The 17,879-nt window shown below is 38.8% G+C and overlaps 1 protein-coding gene across 1 annotated transcript in view; it reads right to left on the reverse strand.

Annotated features, from left to right (window-relative positions):
* Window positions 1-561: 561 nt before the first annotated feature.
* Window positions 562-17,879, reverse strand: part of EIF2AK3 (eukaryotic translation initiation factor 2 alpha kinase 3) — a 66,032-nt gene continuing 48,714 nt past the window's right edge. Inside the window, exons 13-17 of the mRNA XM_032352717.1 lie at window positions 15,994-16,771; window positions 12,270-12,437; window positions 5,961-6,062; window positions 3,285-3,347; window positions 562-1,790 (exon numbers count right to left, since the gene is read on the reverse strand). Of these exons, the coding sequence (XP_032208608.1) occupies window positions 1,611-1,790; window positions 3,285-3,347; window positions 5,961-6,062; window positions 12,270-12,437; window positions 15,994-16,771 (1,291 nt within the window). The 3' untranslated portion in view covers window positions 562-1,610. The remainder of the gene's footprint in view (window positions 1,791-3,284; window positions 3,348-5,960; window positions 6,063-12,269; window positions 12,438-15,993; window positions 16,772-17,879) is intronic.

Below are 17,879 nucleotides of genomic sequence, written 5' to 3' on the forward strand. Positions count from 1 at the left end.
CAGGAAGACCACGTCCAATCTGTACCTGCAAAGCAGGGTCTGAGCAGAGGGCACAGACACCTGTGACGTATTTTTCCAGCTTACACACTGCTCATGACCTTTGCAGAGCAGGCGTGACTTGTGTGTAAAATGGTAGTAATCGTGCATTTTCGTCTCGAAAAGTTGTGTCGGGCTGGTGAGTGCCTCGCCGGCCCATTAGGCCACATGCCTCCACGGGGGATGTGCCAGACATGCTGTGACGTCAGCACAGCTGGCATTGTCCCAGCCTTGGTCTCCGCAAGGTCTCCCTTCGGGGCGGGGTCCTCTTTCTGTCCCCAGTTCGGGGCATAGAATAGGCACCAAGCAAACATCTCCTGGTTATGAGTCCAGTGACTTTTGAAAAAGACTGGGTTTTGTTAAGTCTTGGGGAAAGAACAGAGAAGGCACATCTGCTTGGAATAGGTGAGGAAAAGTTTTCTTGAAAGTAGGGTTATGACCCTTCCGAGACCCGTGATCCCGTTTTGTAAATTTGAAAAACTACCACTTGGGGCTAATTCCCCTAAAATAAGCATCAACTATAAATATTTTTTTAAAGTTTTATTAAATCATTTAGACTTGAAAGAAGTCACAATACTTAATGCACTTATGTGTGCTCTGTACACCACCAACCCAAATGGATTGAGTTCAGAATTTTTATAAATAAAAAATAAACATATTTACAGTGAAAAATAAAAACATGTTAGCAAGTTAGAGGATGAAACTGTTATCTATGATCAGTTTTGGGAAAGTAACTACCTACAGGATTACACACAAACATTTAAGATTTCATTAGGTTTAAAAAGTTCATAATTGAAGAAGTTAGTTGTAATATATGATTCATGTCTTACTACGGCTTTTTACTTCCCCAAACCAAACTTTTGGCCAATTTACACAAAAAGCTTCATTTTCCCTTTATTGGAGGTAAAAGTACAAAAAAGGTCTTCAATTCTCCCTAGAACCATCTAAGGAATAAAGTTATTTAATGCTGCAAATATCACTATAAAACTAGCTATGGACATAAACCATTATACAATTTGTGCTACTCGTCCTCCAAAATAGTGCAGATTCTTTCTTCCTTTACACACCAGGACAAACATGGAGTCAGCTTTTTTGGAAATTAGTTTCAAAATCATGATTTCAAAAAGATGATTTCAAAATCATCATCTTGCCTCTAGAAAGCGTATTTCTAGAACAATGTAGTTACCACATGTAGGAACTTTCTTCTGTGCTATAAAAATATTTCCCTTTTAATTCTCTTTTTTTGTTTCAGGGATTGTTTCTATCTCCCCAGGCAAGGGTCAGGGCTATCAAGCTTGGCCAGCCAGTTTCAAGAGACCATTGAAGAAAAAGGACCACATATGATTTATGGATAGCCCTCCCTTGGAGTTCAGCAGTTCAGAGTTGGCTCAAATTAGGTCATGCCCCCAAATCCAGTTTAAATATGACTTAGGAAAAGTAGTCCAAAATAAAATTGAGCAAAGAACAAAATTTTCAAGTTCACAATTTTGGAGAGCCACATTCCCCGGACAGTATTCTGTGTCGCCTGCTAGGGGTGCGAGCGTAAGTTAAGGCTAATTGCTTGGCAAAGGGCTCTAGGAGCTGCTGGACTGTCTTGAATGTTTTGTTCCTGATGAACTCATGGAGCGAGACCTCTGTCTGAGTACTGTTTTTCCTGGAAGCTCCAAGTCTTCAAATACAGCATTTTCAATGATGGTGGTAGCTTCTGGCCGTTCCATGGGGGATGGAGAGAGCATGTCTTGAACCATCACATACTGAAATATAATAAGCGTTTTGAAATGAAGGGCCAGGTTTAGACCATGAAATAGTCTGCTAAATTAGGAGTCAGAACAGTTTTTCTCTAAATGTGTTAAGTTGCAGGCCAGTTTCTGATGCAGCTTCTCAACTTTGCCATTAAAGTACAAAAGCAGCCATAGAAAATAAGTAAACAAATGGGTACGGCTGTGTCCCAATGAAACTTTATAAAATTAGACAACAGGCTGCATTTGGCCTGTGGGACATAGTTTGTCAACCCCCGCTCCAAATAAACATAGACCATTTTGTGGTAATTGGTTGTTTTTTCTAACATATAACGGTTTTAAATCATATCCTTTTAACACAGACATAATCTGATTTTAAAAATAATTCTATCTTATAACTGTGTTATATAACTTACAACAAATCTATAATCATGTGAATGTACAATCATCTCAATAAAAATTTTAATTAAAAATAATCATGCCAGAGATCAGTACTTAACCTCTTTCCTTGATTTTTTTGGGTTTTTTTTTTTGAGCCCTTCTTAATGTAACATATATTCTTATAAGCCTCCTTGGAAACTGAGTCATCAGTTTTGCAAAATATGTAACAAAGTAATTTTTAATAAGATATATTTCATCTTAGCTTAGTGTACCTCTGTATTATAAAGTACTTCTTTAAAAAATATTTTATTTTCTTTTAAGTAGGCTCAACACCCAATGAGGACTTAAACTCACAACCCTGAGATCAAGAGTCGCTCACTCTACTGACTGAGCCAACCGAGAGCCCCTATAAAGTTCATTTTTCTAATGCAATCCTTTATTATACTTATAATCCTGAAAGATAAATTTAGACTGTTCCCAACTTGATAATTAACAGGCAGTCTAACTTACTTCAGTTTAATTATTTACAAAAATTCAGGATGGATCTATGTGTAAATTATAAAATGATGTGTTTGTGGACCAAATATATTATAGAATAAAAATGACAAAAGTAACAAAAACAAACTTCAAAGGCTCATTATACACGATTTTTGCCATCAAGACCAGTTTAATTTACTCTTCTGAGCCATTTTACTGCGTCGTGCCAAGCGCTTTAACTCCAGTCAATGGACAGTAGTGAAAACCCCTCCTTTGTAAAGAAAGAAGCCTGTTTTTAAGATCCTTCCCAAATTCACTAAAATAGAGAAATCAGTGGCATAGCCACAGCAGCGGCTCGATTCCCCTGAATGTGCTAGGAGTTCAACCTTACTGAAGCAAAAGGATACTACAATCTACACATCACCCAGCGGGGACCACAGAGCACCAGGACAAGGACTCCGCCGAGGACCCTGGGCCCGGGTTCCCATCTGTGATTTTAGCAAGTTGCGTGCTCTTGGGATCAGGTCCTTCTCCTCCCTACGCCTCTGGCTTCCTCATTTGTAAAATGGGAAACTGATGAATTAACTGCTAAGAATCCTTGAAGTTCTAAATTTGATTCTCAAGAAAATGAAAGATTAGAATCATACAAACCTCACGAGGATATTTCTGAGTAAACAGTGGTGGAAATTTGAGATTCCTTACATCAGTTAAGATCTACAAAGAAAGAAAAGTGTTAACTTTTAAATGTTTTGGTATGTAGATCCATTTATTTAAAAGTATTTTTTGATACTCTAATGGAATGATGAAGAAGAAAGGTTGAATATTAAACAGATGGAAAACTTACCAACAGCTTTTCCTGACCTCATAATCTACAGTGTTTCCTGAGCACAGATCTACATGCCACCAAATCATCAAAATCCAGAAAACACTTCAGATATAATTATGCTTGAATTGTACATATTATACTGATGCCTGGATTTTAACTGAGAATGGACTGATTTGTGTAAAAAAAAAAAAAACTTATTCATGAGTATACAATTTGTGCCCTTAAGTGAGTAATTTTTTCTATTAGTATCTAGCCTCTTTGTATTGTATATGAAAGAGTATATGCTTTCTTCCTCTTTCTCTCTCTCTCTCTTTTTTAAATAATCTCTCTGCCCAACATGGAACTCAAACTCATGATCCTAAGATCAAGACTCACATGTTCTTCTAACTGAACCAGCCAGGTACCCCTCTTTTTCTTCTTCTTCTTCTTTTTTGAGTTAAACACACACACACATAGACACAGACATAGACACAGACACACACACACACCTCAAATCAATTGTGCTAATTACTGAGTATAAAACTAAGCTTTTGAAAGTTCATTAGGAAATCTTCATACATATTATCATTCTCTTTATGTTCCAGAAGAAAGAGACAATACTTAAAGCATATAAATACACATAACTGAGATTCTCAGAGAAAATACTGAATCCATGTAAAAAGAATGAAATGTTATAAAAAGGAACAATCTTGGACATTAAAACTGGATTGTTAAAATACAAAATTAGGAAATTGGAATAAATTAAGGAACTCTTGCAAAGAACAGTACACAGAGAGACAAACAAATGGGAAGTAGGAGAAAAAAAGATTAGGCATTTATAGGATTAAGTCAGGGGTCCAGAAAAATAAAACAGAAAAAGTGGAGAAGAATTTATCAAAAACTAACACAAGAAATTTATTAAAACAGAGAGTCACATCTTCTAACTGAAGGGACCTACCTGTTTAAGTACAATAAATGGGGAGGGGGAGACCAATGAAAGGACTAAATGTCATAACAGCGCTGATAAAGGGAGAGCCCTAAGAGCTTCCAGAAGGGAAAACAAAACAGTTCCAAAGATCTCATGTCAAAGAATGAGGCACCAGCTCTTCAACAGCATGAGTTTCGGGGAGGGGCAGAGGCAGAGGGAGAATCAGACTCCCCCGCTGGGCAGGGAACCCAATGCGGAGCTCGATCCCAGGGCCCTGAGATCATGGCGTGAGTTGAAGGCAGACGCTTAACTGACTGAGCCACCCAGGGACCCTCCATGTTTGATTTTCTAAGTAACAGTCGAACTGCTTCCATAGCAGCTGTACCATTTTACATTCGTACCGGCAATATATGGGGCTTCCAATTTTCTGCGTCCTTGCCAACACTACTTCTTTTCTGTTTTGTTTCGTTACAGCTGTCCTAAACGCTGTGAAGTAGCATCTCATTGTGGTTTTGATTTGTATTTCCCTAATGAATAATGATGTTGTGCTTACTGGCCATTTGTGTATCTTCTTGGGAGAAATGTCTAGTTAAGTCCTTTGATCATTTTTTAATTGGGTTGTTTGTCTTTTTGTTGAGTCATAATAGTTCTTTTTATGTTCTGGATTACTAGGCTTTATCAGATATGTGGTTCATGAATGCTTTTTCCCATTCTGTATGTTGTATTTTTATTTTCTTGATAGGGTTCTTTGATGCACTTATAACTACATAAATTTTGATGCTGTATGATTCTGATTTTTTACATATATTGGGCCCATTTCATATCCTTCTAGAAGCTTTTAGAATGTTTTGATATTTAGTCATTCTGGTTTTTAAATTTTTTTCTTTTTTTTCCCATTTATTGGATGGAGTACCTGGTAGATCCCTTTGGTTAGAACATATGAGCCCTTCAGTTCTATATGAAAACTACATCCTCTTGTGCTATGGACAGGAGTCAAATTAGAAGTAAAATTGATACAGAAAGGGTGATAAGGGCATAAACTTTGAAAATACTGAAGGTATATACCAGGGACAAAGGTTAGAACTGTTGAGAGTGACCTATGAACAATGGGGTAAATGTGACTGGCCTCCTTTTAAAAGACTTTCGGGAGTCTTCCTCAAAAGCCACGGTCATGATTTATTTTGAGAGAAAAAAAAAATACCCAACTAATTATGTTTAGTTTGTCAGTTTTTAAGTGTATGAGTGTATGGTCACTTGCCTTCTAGAAAATTCTTTTCTGATCAATGACTACCATGTCACTTCCTCTCCAGCTCCATTACCCTGAGGTTCCCCTCGCTTTGCACTTATTACAAATTTACCGAGTGCAGGATTTTGTATGAAGTGACAAGGAACAAACAAGTAATTTTTGAAGACTGAGCTTGAAATGGAAGCAGTCTACAAACCCTCCCTATAATGCTCACATGAACTCTTCCACTTGCAGTGAACTACTCTGCTGGTATTAAGAATGACTAACTCTTCTTTTAAAATGCTTTCTTTTGTAAATTTAAGAATATTTTCTTTTTCTACCTGTTTTGAATGGGGGGACGGAACTTACCCTGACTCTCTCCATCTGAGTGCCGAATGGGTACAGCAATTCAAACAGAATGAGGCCTAAAGAAAAGATGTCCACTTTATGAGAGTAGTTGTTTCCATGAATCTGAAATACCACATAAAGAAGAAATATTAGAAAAAAATTAAGACAGATCATACAAATTGGTAACACTGCATTAGTGAAACCCAAAGTTTGACCTAGTTACTTCCTGGGTTTAGATGTAACTGTTCAGGTAAAAAAAACGTTAGCAAAGAGTTAATGATCTCTGCAGCCTCTTTAACTCACTACAGCAAGAGTAATTAAACTACTCAGCATTACAGAAGGAAAGCCCAGGTACTGCTCAGAGATATGCATCAGTAAAATAGGCCCCGCAGAAACCTGGAGCCTTGCAATGCTAAAAAAAGTTTGTGGGAGCCAGTAAAAGCTGCTCCACTGCCCCCGAGGTGAAGATTTTCAAAGCCAACACTATCTAAAGCAGATCTCTCATTTCTAATCATCTTAGACCTCACCCATTTTTATGAGAAAATCTTCATTACTCCAAACCACTCATCAAATGCGGTTAGCCCTCATTAACGCACTTAATTATGGACTACTTTGCATTCTTAGTTGTATTTTACATGTGTCTATTTCTTATTGTTCACAACCAGATTATAAAGTCCTGGAGGGAAGAACTGCCTCTTTTGTGTTCCCATCATCCTGCACTGGGCTAAGTATAGAGAAAGCCCTCAATAAAAACTTACTTGTTAAAATGAACAGAAGAATTACAGCCCAACTACTCTATTAAACAAAGCCTCATTCAAATTAAAAGTGACCTCCTGGGACTTAGAAGAACTCTTTTATTTGTGAAAATTACCCTAGGCACAGAACTTCATATTTGGCAAACGTTAGAGAAGGGCATCACTTTGAAACCACTCCAAAGACGCATTTCTTAATTGGGGGACTCCAAGCCCTCCTCCACCTCCTACCTCCGCCACCTCCTGTCTAAAGAGTAGTTGACACCTGTCTCCCTGGCTCCTTCTGCCCGCCAGCCCACCTCTGTGTGCACAGAGTATCAGATCCAAAGTTTCAATGAGCACATCAACGGCATGACCTTCCCCTCTAAAAAGTATGCTCAAAGACAGAGCTTACAGAGGTATGGTGAGAAGCACACCCTCATACAGTATTTGGAAAATCTAAACTAACACACCTTCCTGAAAAGCAACTTGGCAATAAACGTTGACTTCCATTTAATAGTCCTATTTAATCTCGTCTGCCCAAAGGTAGTGGAAAAGTGGATAGAGATTAGTACATAGGGAGAGTTATTTAGGTGACACTCTTAAGGGCAAAGTTTGTAAGTAACTAAAAATGTCCAAATCAAATGTTGAATACATTCCTCAAAAGAGAGAATACTGCACACCAAAAACTATTCTCTAAAAACATGATATAATGTAGGAAAGTCTTGATTTTAATATCCAAAGTTTTCTGGACTAGAATTCCAATTTTGTTTTCCAAAATAAGGTATGTGTAAACACATGTTGTAAGATATGTATACGTATACTAGAAAGAACTAATGATGACTGGTAATGTTTTAGAGATGTTTTTAAGTAAGGGATTTTTATTTTTTTCTTTACACATTTCTATATTTCTTACATAGAGAATAGATTATATATAATGAGAAGTATTTTATTTTATAAAATTTTATTTATTTATTTGACAGAGAGAGATCACAAGTAGGCAGAGAGGGAGGCAGAGAGGAGATAGGGGGAAGCAGGCTCCCCGCTGAGCAGAGAGCCAGATGATGCAATGAGGACTCCATCCCAGGACCCTCAGATCATGACCCGAGCCGAAGGCAGCGGCCTAACCCACTGAACCACCCAGGCACTCAAGAGGCCTTTTATTTAGTCATTCCCATTTTCATAATACTTAAGAGTGTAAAGGTGTACTTCCAGCCTCTTGAATAATTAGGAAAAAATAAAATCATACTGTTAAAAGCATATTAGTGTTAATTCTGATCTGTGCCTATGTAGAAAAATTGGAAAATACAGACAAGTCCATAATATCTTTCAAAGCCTCCTACACAGAAGCAGTGGCTGCTGACATTTTCTGGCTCTTCATTCTGATCTTTTCTTCCTATGCACAGAAACATATATTTATAGTATTTTCACATTTCATACAGTTTTAATTTCTCCTTTCACCAAGTCCTGGTCACACCATTTGACCGGGATGATTCAGTTACGGGGCCAAAAGCTTTCTCTTCCTCCTTAAGCCAGTCTGGATACCTTTGGTTGTGAATGATCAACTATGTTTAGTAACAGTCTCATAAATTGAAATCTCTGCTACATGTATCCTTGCTAACTTCTAAATTTACTTGTGGTTTTTCCCTTTAAGTAGATTTGCTACAGAGGGTATCTTTTTTGACTTAGGACACTTAAAATCTACCATCATGTGACTTTATCATTCCACTGGTATCAGTTCTTTCTTTTTAAAAAGATTTTATTTATTTGACAGAGAGATAGACAGAGAGAGCACAGGTAGGCAAAGAAGCAGGCAGAGGGAGAGGGAGAACCAGGCTCTCCATTGAGTAGGAAGCCCGATGAGGGGCTCAATCCCAGGACCCTGGGATCATGACCTGAGCCGAAGGCAGATGCCCAACTGACTGAGCCACCCAACTGCCCCTTATACTCACTTACAATAGGTAACACATTCACCTGGTTCACAAAGCAGCATGTATTTTTCCCTCCCACCTGTGCCTCAAATGCCCAGTTCCCACCCCCACCAGCTACTTCCCCTCTGCACAAAACCATGTTACTTGCACATCCTCCCAGAGTTCCTTTATATAAACATAAGCAAAATACACATTTATCTTTTCCTCTTTTACACAAAAGGTTGCATACTATGCACATTATTCCTGAACCTGCTTTTTTTACTTAAAAGATTATTTTTAACTCTTATCTATTTAATAATGCTTGATTTCTTCAGACGTGAGTAGCTTTGTGGCCAGATTCATGCAGGAATTTTTTCTTCAAAATTACACATGTTGCTTTATTGTCTTCTAGCGCTGAGTGCTATAGGAAAAAGCTAAAAAACCTTCTTTTCCTACCTTAATACTTACATCATTTGTCTTTTAGCTTTGCAATTCAAGATGTCTAATTATGGAGCTCTTTATATTCTTTTTGGTTTTGTATTTTAATAGTAAATCTATCACAAAAGAACCTCATTTTGTATGTAAAGACTCTTGATATATGAACAATATCCATTTATTATTAATTATTATTAATTTTGAAATTTCCACTACAAACCCTATTTCTCAAAGAACACATTTGTAAACAGAACTTTCCATTTTGAAAATGTGCTCCCACAAACATCATGTTTTGAGTCTCACAAGTCTGGTAAGTGCATCTAAAATTTTTTTAATTAAAAAAAATTAAACAGAAAGAATAAACACTTGGATAATGTAAAAACTTAAAGAGTAAAAAAGGATATTGCATAACAGTAAAATAAAATCCTTCTTTTCAAAGGCAATTCCTATGACTGGTCTGTGATAGAACCTTCCAAAGATAATCTAGCCCACAGATTCTCAAAGTTTGATCTACAGATTCCTGAAAATCCTAACATCTTTTCGGGAGGTCTGCAGGGTCAAGGCTATTTCATAGTAATACAAGGCAGGATTTATCCTTTCTGTGTGCTAACATGGGCGCTGCTGGAACCTTAGCGGGAAGCATGGCAGCAACACCAAACTGTAGTACTGTAAGGGTGCTTCAACGCTATATACTCACAGTTAACAACAAAAAAGACAGTTTCAATCAAAATGTCTTTGCTGAAGCAGTAAAAATCCTTAATCTGATTACATCTCGACTCTTAGATATACATCTTTATAATTTTCTGCATGACAAAATGGCAGATGTTCATAAAGCATTTCTTCTGCTCCATATCCAAGCACAGTGCTTGTCTCAAAACAAAGCAACTGTGCAATTGTTGGAATTACAATTTAAATCAGTCACTTTTCTCATTCGTTCACCATTTTGATTTGAAGCAACAACTGGTGATGAACTATGGTTATTCTGACTTGGATACTCTGCAGACATTTTCTTAAAGATGAACAAAGTGAGAATGGCATTTCAAGGAAAACTGAACGGTATTTGCAGCCAATGATAAAAATTGAGCTTTGACATGAAATCAGAATTTTGGAAAAGTCATGGGGAACCTGATCACTTCTTAATACCTAAAGCCTTTCTAGTGAGATTGGTGGTGATATTAATCAAAGTGACTTTTTTTTTTTAAAATACTGTATAATGAATTGTGACAACTTTTGGAAAAGTTGCGTAACTTAGGGAACCAAGAGTTCTCAAGTTACCGATGCACAATGCTACAAAATTGTGCAAGGGTGAGAGATCCATTCACAATGCAAAAAAGACCAAAGGATGTTAAAGTAACAGAATACAGTGATAGTGTTTTGGATTCCACAGGGCAAATCACCTTTTTTTTTTTTGAAGCTTTTATTTATTTATTTATTTATTTGACGGAGAAAGAGAGCAGAAGTGAGGGGGGGTGGCAGGCAGAGGGAAAAGAAGACTCCTTGCTAATCAGGGAACCAGATGTGGGGCTTGATCCCAAGACCCTGGGATCATGACCTGAGCTGAAGGCAGGCAGATGCTTCACTGACTGAGCCACCCAGGCTCCCTGGGCAAATAACTTTTAAGAAACTATCACTTACTGAGTCTTGATGCACTATCAAAGACAACCCAAGTTACCTGAACATGCTATTAAATATTCCTCCCTTTCCAACTATCTATCTGTGTGAGGTCAGCTTTTCTTCATTTACTTTAGCCAACATAACACACCAACAGATTAAATGTAAAAGCGGATATGAGAATCTAGCTCTTTTTGCTGTTCTTGTTTTAAGTAGGGTCCATGCCCAGTGTGGAGCCCAAGGAGGCGCTTGAACTCGACCCTGAGATCAACACCAGAGCTGAGATCAGAGGTAGATGCTTAACCGACTGAACCACCTAGGCTCCCAGAGAATTAGCTCTTTTAAGTGAGAGATTAAAGAGATTTATAAAAATGTAAACAAATGTGGGCACCTGTGTGGCTCAGTGGGTTAAGCCACTGCCTTCGGTTCAGGTCATGATCTCAGGGTCCTGGGATCAAGTCCGGCATAAGGCTCTCTGCTTAGCAGGGAGCCTGCTTCCCCTTCTCTCTCTCTGCCTGTCTCTCTGCCTGCTTGTGATCTCTCTCTCTGTCAAATAAATAAATAAAATCTTTAAAAAAAATGTGAACAAATGTCACTCTTCTTGCTAATTTGTTTTTATATTGCAGAATATTTTTCATAATAATACCTTTAAGATGTGATAGGTTTAATATTATTTTTAATAAATAAAATTTTTATGAAATTCTCAATTTTATCCTCTAATACAGCAAATTTTTTTTTTACAGCAAATTTTTTTTAAAAAAGATTTTATTTATTTATTTGACAGATAGAGATCATAAGTAGGTGGAGAGGCAGGCAGAGAGAGAGGAGGAAGCAGGCTCCCCACTGAGCAGAGAGCCCAATGTAGGGTTCGATCCCAGGATCCTGGGATAATGACCTGAGCTGAAGGCAGAGGCTTTAACCCACAGAGTCACCCAGGTGCCCCTAAAGCAAATATCAATAGATGAAATCCCATATGAAAAACTCTTGGGTTCCCAATCATGTTTACAAGTATAATCAGGTATGGAGACCAAAAAGTTTTGAGAACTGCTAATATAGAAACATATATAAGCTTGTGAACATCATTAGCTGGCTGGGCATGCTTCTCTGATGCTCCCAGGATGCCCTGCTCCCACCACTCTTCCAGGCTCTGTCCTGTTCACAGCACTTTTCCTTTGGAGACTAAGCATCCCCACAAGGCAACATATCCCAACTCATCTACCTCTATTTCCTGCCATGGTACATTCTAGAAGTTGCTTGTGATTATTGGAATGAGCAGCTCAGTACAGGACCTCTGGCTCTAGCTGGCTCTTTTCTACATAGTTTACAAGAAGAATTGGTGTTAAATTTGGGAGAGAGGCATTCAAAGTCTTTTTCTGAATTCGGGTTGCTGTCAGGTTCTGGTTCAGGGGTGAGTGCATGTTTTATGCACTGTGTTTTTCTTAATCCATCCCCAGTTCAGGCTCTAGAAATTGCACCCTAGCTGTGCTACCTATGAACCCTACTACCAATTTTCATAATTTTCAGATTTTATCTTACTGGGTATTTTAAGAAGAATGTGGATGGAGATTTATGGGGCACATCTAGCTTGGAGCCATGCTAACCAAAGATCCATTGTTAATTCAGAAGGAAAAGAAAAAACTTGCCTGCTCTGGGCTCATATACAGCTTGGTCCCCACTTGTCCTGTGTGTCTGGCATATGCTGGCATCGGGGTCAGAACCATCTGCTCTTCCTCGTCCTGGTCCATTTCGGTCACTAATCCAAAGTCTCCAACCTTGACCACATTGTCCACTGTAAAGAATATATTGGAAGGCTGGAAAAAAATAAGACAGACAAAAGCATGATAGGTGTGCATGGAGAAGGAGAGAAAGTGAAGAGAACTGAAATAACTACAGAAGAGAAATACAAGAAACCAGATGTTCTCAAGCATTAAACAGACTAATTAGAAAATAAAAGCAATCCTTCAATGCTGAGTAAGTATTGTTAGAGTAAGGAAAAGGGAAGGGTAGCAGAGGAAATGCACATTTATTGAACATCTATTTAAACTCTTACAGATTCACATTCTCTGGGGCCCAGTCATCAATCTCAGTATTCTTAACACTCTCCTTTGGCAAGCTCTTTATGTTTATAACCGAAGCCATGATATAATAGTAGTAATAATAGTAAATGCATACAGAGCACTTGTAATGTGCCATGAGCTGTTTTAAGCAGTTTACTAGTTTAATTCATGTAATACTTACAACCCTATTAGTCTCTTAGACCCTCATTTTACAGCTGTGAAAACTGAGGCCCAGAGAAGTTAAGTGCCCAAGGGTATCCAACTAGCAAGTGGTAGAGCAGGATTCAAACCCAAGTGGTCTGGCTCCAGAAGAAAAAGACTTCTGGTTCACTGCCACAGAACCAGCATTCAGTGAAGTCCTTGCCCTACGGTAGCTCATCACTTCTATTTGATGAATGAATGAAACAAACTGGCCTTTTGTTTGTGTCTGAGGGTGGGAAGTAGGCTACCAAGGGGAATAAGAGCTCCTCACTACAACCTTGTGCTGCCTCTTTTATACCCGTATACTTACCTACCCTCCCAGACCTGTCCCGAGTTCTACACTCTCATATTTAACTGTTTATATGACATATCCAGCCAGATTTCTCATGGGCCCTCAAACCTCCCTGCGTGAAATAGATCATCTTTCCTTCAGCACCTACTCTAACTGTGGCTAACATAACCACCATTCAGAGCTCTTAAAATAAAGAAAAAAGAGAGCCATTCAGCTCATGAAACTGAATTTCATCTGGCTTCAAATACTGCCAGACAAAAACCATTTTACTCCCGAACTCCAAAATACAATTCTATAGTGCTGGCTTTGAAGCAATTAAGTTATTGCATATAACCAAAATCTATAGTAATAACCTCCTGCTCTCCCATAGATGATCTTATGTGAGAGAAAACAGACTGTGATGCCTTAAATTTCACATTCCCTCCTCTCCCCTACCTTCTGGTGTCAGTTGTTAGTTACTAAACACCGTAATAGATATTTTTGGGTGTGGGGGGGTTCTCCAACATCTACCTCCTGTGCTTCCACCAGAAATACCCTGACTTGACTTTGAGAACTCCCTTTTCCCCAACTGTGCAGCAACCTCATGCTTCAGCTGGACGTTATCCCGAGGTTACATCCAGAGGTTAGAGAAGTCAATCAGCACGATTCCATCCCCTGGCCAGGAGACTGATTTAGAGGTGGGTATGTATCCTTGGCTTAGCAATTAGAAGGAAACCCAGGACTTCTGATTGATACTGGGGGAGAGAGATACTTTTTTCCCATTCCCTTTTCTCTCCATACCTATCTACCCAACCACCTCTAGAAACTTGTAATGTGTAGTCCTGAGAATGCTGGCAGCTATCCTAGGCCAGTGAAGGGAGAGCATGCCTGAAAATGGAAACAAGAGACAGTGATGGGACAGGGGACAGCTTCCGGCTTCATCACTTGATCCTAGATAAAGGATCCTGGACAGCTGAGTTATATGGACCAATAAATTTCCTTTGGGCTGCAAGCAAAAGATTATTCAAATAAAATGATATGAGTATATAGACTATGTCAGGCATTTTGACAGGAATGTAACAGGGGAACAAAATAAACACAGAAACATAGAACTGAAGGATAAATAATACAAGTGTGATGAGAATTTAAATAAGAAATACCAGGCTCTATGAGGACTCAACATACTTAAGGAACTGTGAAAAGCCCAGCGTGAAGCCCAGCTAGAGTGAAGGGAAGAGACTGGAAGGAAGTCTGGAGAATCAGAGGCGGGAAAGTGCCAATGACAACGATTGAACAAGGTACAAAAAGGGGGGAGGGCCAGAAGGTTTAACATGGAGCTCAGAGACTTGGGTCAGAGTGAACAGAATGCAGAGCTATTCAAACTGGGAACAGAAATCTTGGAGGTAATTTTTCTGGTACCCTAGAAATTGTTAAAAATAATGTATCTTTAAAAAGGAATCAAACTTTTTGGTTCCTAGAAAAACTAGGGGAAAATTAATTTTCTTCCTAGAATTTTTTTGGTGCAGAGACAAACACAGAAAAAAATCTGTATAGACAATGTTGTAGCATTTGACAAATATTCACTAATAGCTCATTAACTTTATAAAATCAGCAGAAGGATACTCATTATCAGTGAAAACATAATTACATTGTCTTTCAACTTGGCATTTTGTATGTATAGTAAGGGCTAAGCCCAAAATGAATGTGTAAATCAGTTAATAGTTTCTCACCAAATGATAAATGTTTACTATAGTCATATAGCTAGCACTCTCTCATGTTAGTATCTGGCTTTCTGGAAGTCAGTTGTGTTCTCTTTTCCAACCAAAAGAAATCATCTCTGAACCTTTCCTTCAGTGCAGAATAATACCTGTCAGTCAGTTTAGGTCCACATCAAAATCACGGAAGCACAGTAATTATATAATAATTCAATAACAGTTACTCTGGAAAATAGGAACTAATTCTAATTCTTGTCCCCCTTATTCCAAACTCAAGGATTAGAAGATGTACAGCTGATATGAGAAATCAGTGTCCAAGTAGCTACTTTGGTGCCTGAAACAAAGTTTTTGGTTACATGAAACAAAACTGAAAATACTTCAATAATTTAAGCTACTTCCATCGGAAAAGTACTTATATATTCACTGTACATTTACTGATGATCACTATGAGCATATGAAATACGGCAGAAATTAGTCAAGTCAGAGTTCCATATAATTGTTTCAGAAACACATACCCAGGAAATACTGAGTATTTTAGTAAGAATCTTAAATAATTTAGCATATCACATTGCCACAATATTCAATATTGTATATACTGAAAACAGAATAAAAGGCTTTAGAGCTGCAAACAGTAACCTGGCTATTTGCTTTCTTTCTCCATCCAGCTTCGCATGCCCTTCCCCAGGGCCTAAATAGTTCAAGAATAGGGGCAAAAAGCCTGGCGATCTGCTCCAGTTCAGAGCTGGCTATTGAAGGAAACCATGTGTCTCCTTCCACTTGGGTCCCCTTCACCACGCTACCTTGGCGCCCTCGGGAACTTAAGGCAGGGTTACCCAAAGTCCTAGGAAAAACAGTCTATCTGCTGTTCATGGTGGCTTTGTCTTTTTTAGCTGGAGGACAGGGAACCCATCACAGGAGAGAAGACATGCTCTGCCTGAAGTTTTCAAACCACAAGACTTCCTTCTGCAGCAGGTTCCCCGGGCCTCTGCGCCCCTCTCTGATACCCTTCCTCTCCTTTGCTCTTTAGGGCCCTTCGGTTAAAATCTGACAACTACCGAAAGTACTGCTCTCAATCACAGAGGGTCAGACCGAACCCCTTGGGTGATGTTCCACGAGTACAGACCTTGAGGTCCCTGTGCATGAGCCCTTTACTGTGCAGAAACTCCACCGCCTCTGCGATCTGCAGGAAGATGAGCAGACACACGCTTCTTTCCCTCTCCTCTAGGGTGCACCGGCTGTTCAGCCAGTCTTTGAGGTTTTCCTTTCTGCAGAGCTGCATCTGAATGTAAAGATACACCTTCGGGGAACTGGGCTGGAGTTTTTCTGCGGTGTTTTTAGTGAGATCTAAACTTAAAGTGGTGGGTCTGGGAGGAGAAACAGAGAACGTAGGTTCAGAAGAAGACTGGCTACTGGAAGGCTGGAGGGCAGTTAGTTTATTAGTGCAGTGGTTGCTCAGATGCAGTCGCTTCGTTCTGAGTTCTTCTTTACTGGACGCGTTATCACAGCCAGAATCTTCAAATACTATAGAAGAGGATGTTCTCTCCCTTGACCTTTCATAAGGAGAAGTTCCAGAAGGACACAGTTCGAAGGAGTGACCCTCGTCATGGCCGTCCAGAGTACCATCTCCCGCGTCGCAGTCCGTAAGGCAGCTGTCCCGGAGGTTGCACGCAGCATCCGCGGACTCACTGCTGTCCCCGTGGTCCGTTCCTAAAAATTCCAGCGGAGAGAACTGGCTCTCGGAAGAACTCGTCTGGCCACAGGAAATCCCTACTGAAAAAGACCTCCTTTGTGAAGAAGGAGCTATGATTTCAATATGTTCCTTTGTAGAGAAAGGATCCATTCGGCGTATCTTAACTGATGGGGCATCCATTGGACTAGGAGAGCTGAGTGGCCAGTCTGTGCTGAAGGTGGGACAGACACAAAGGTAAGAGAGGGCATATGTGCTGATTAAATGATCTGAACCACAATCTTTATTCCAAAAGCTTTATCTATAAGAAAGCCAGTACCAAATGACATACAACACACAGAAGAAATAAAAAACATACTATGGGAGACAAAGAACATTATATGCCTTTCATTGCTTCTAAAAAATTTCAACTGGAAAGCTTAATTTTAGACTTGAAACAGTTACGTGGGACTTTCATGCCAGAGCAGCCAGAGCATTTATGCAAAACACAAAGCCCTGAGAGACAGCCAAGGAAAGGACTCCTCAGGGGCCACAGTTCCGAAGCCCTTGTCTGAATTAGGGCACTAGTGACCAGGGCCCTCAGCCATGGGGACACCTCACTTGGATCTTCCGTGGTTTGGTTACTGACTGTGTCTGTAAATGTCATCTGGACAAGTTACTACATTTGAGTCTAGGGCTGTGTTCGGTATTTTAGGCAGGAATTTTACTGCCAATTATTTGGTAAACAGCCTATATGCAGCCTGCTTCCTCTCTGATCTCATTTACTCATTTTTAAAAGAGCCTTCCTTCCTATAGCAGAGCATACTTAATATGGGCATTATCTTCAAGTATTTTTAACTGCAAATAGCTTTAAACTAGTTTTTTTTTTTAATTGTGCCAAGGTAGTCACCATAAAATATATCATTAGTTTTTGATGCAGTGTTTCAAGACTGTTTGCTTTAAATTAGTTTAATAGTTTTAAAGGAGTTGTAAACTGTTAACTACTGAGAAACTGAAAATCGAAAATAAAAAAATGGTGACAAAAGCAGACAGAACCTCTTAAAGAGAAAAGCCACTGTAAATCCCTTAGCAAATTACAATTCATACAGCCCTATCTACAAATAATTTTTAAAATTCATAGTCTAAAATATAAACTTTTCTTTATTTTAAGTAAACTTTTCAATTAACAAGTGGCTCTAGAATGTTCCAAAACATGACAGAGAACAGCATTTTTTTCTTAAAACAATTAAGCTAAACTCTTCTCTAGTTATAGAGATGAATTTTGTTCACATAAGCAAAAAAATTAGCTTAAAAAAAAGTACTAGATTTTAAGTCTTTGTCTA

This window comes from Mustela erminea, chromosome 7 (genome assembly GCF_009829155.1).
Source record: "Mustela erminea isolate mMusErm1 chromosome 7, mMusErm1.Pri, whole genome shotgun sequence".
Taxonomy (NCBI): Eukaryota; Metazoa; Chordata; class Mammalia; order Carnivora; family Mustelidae; genus Mustela; species Mustela erminea.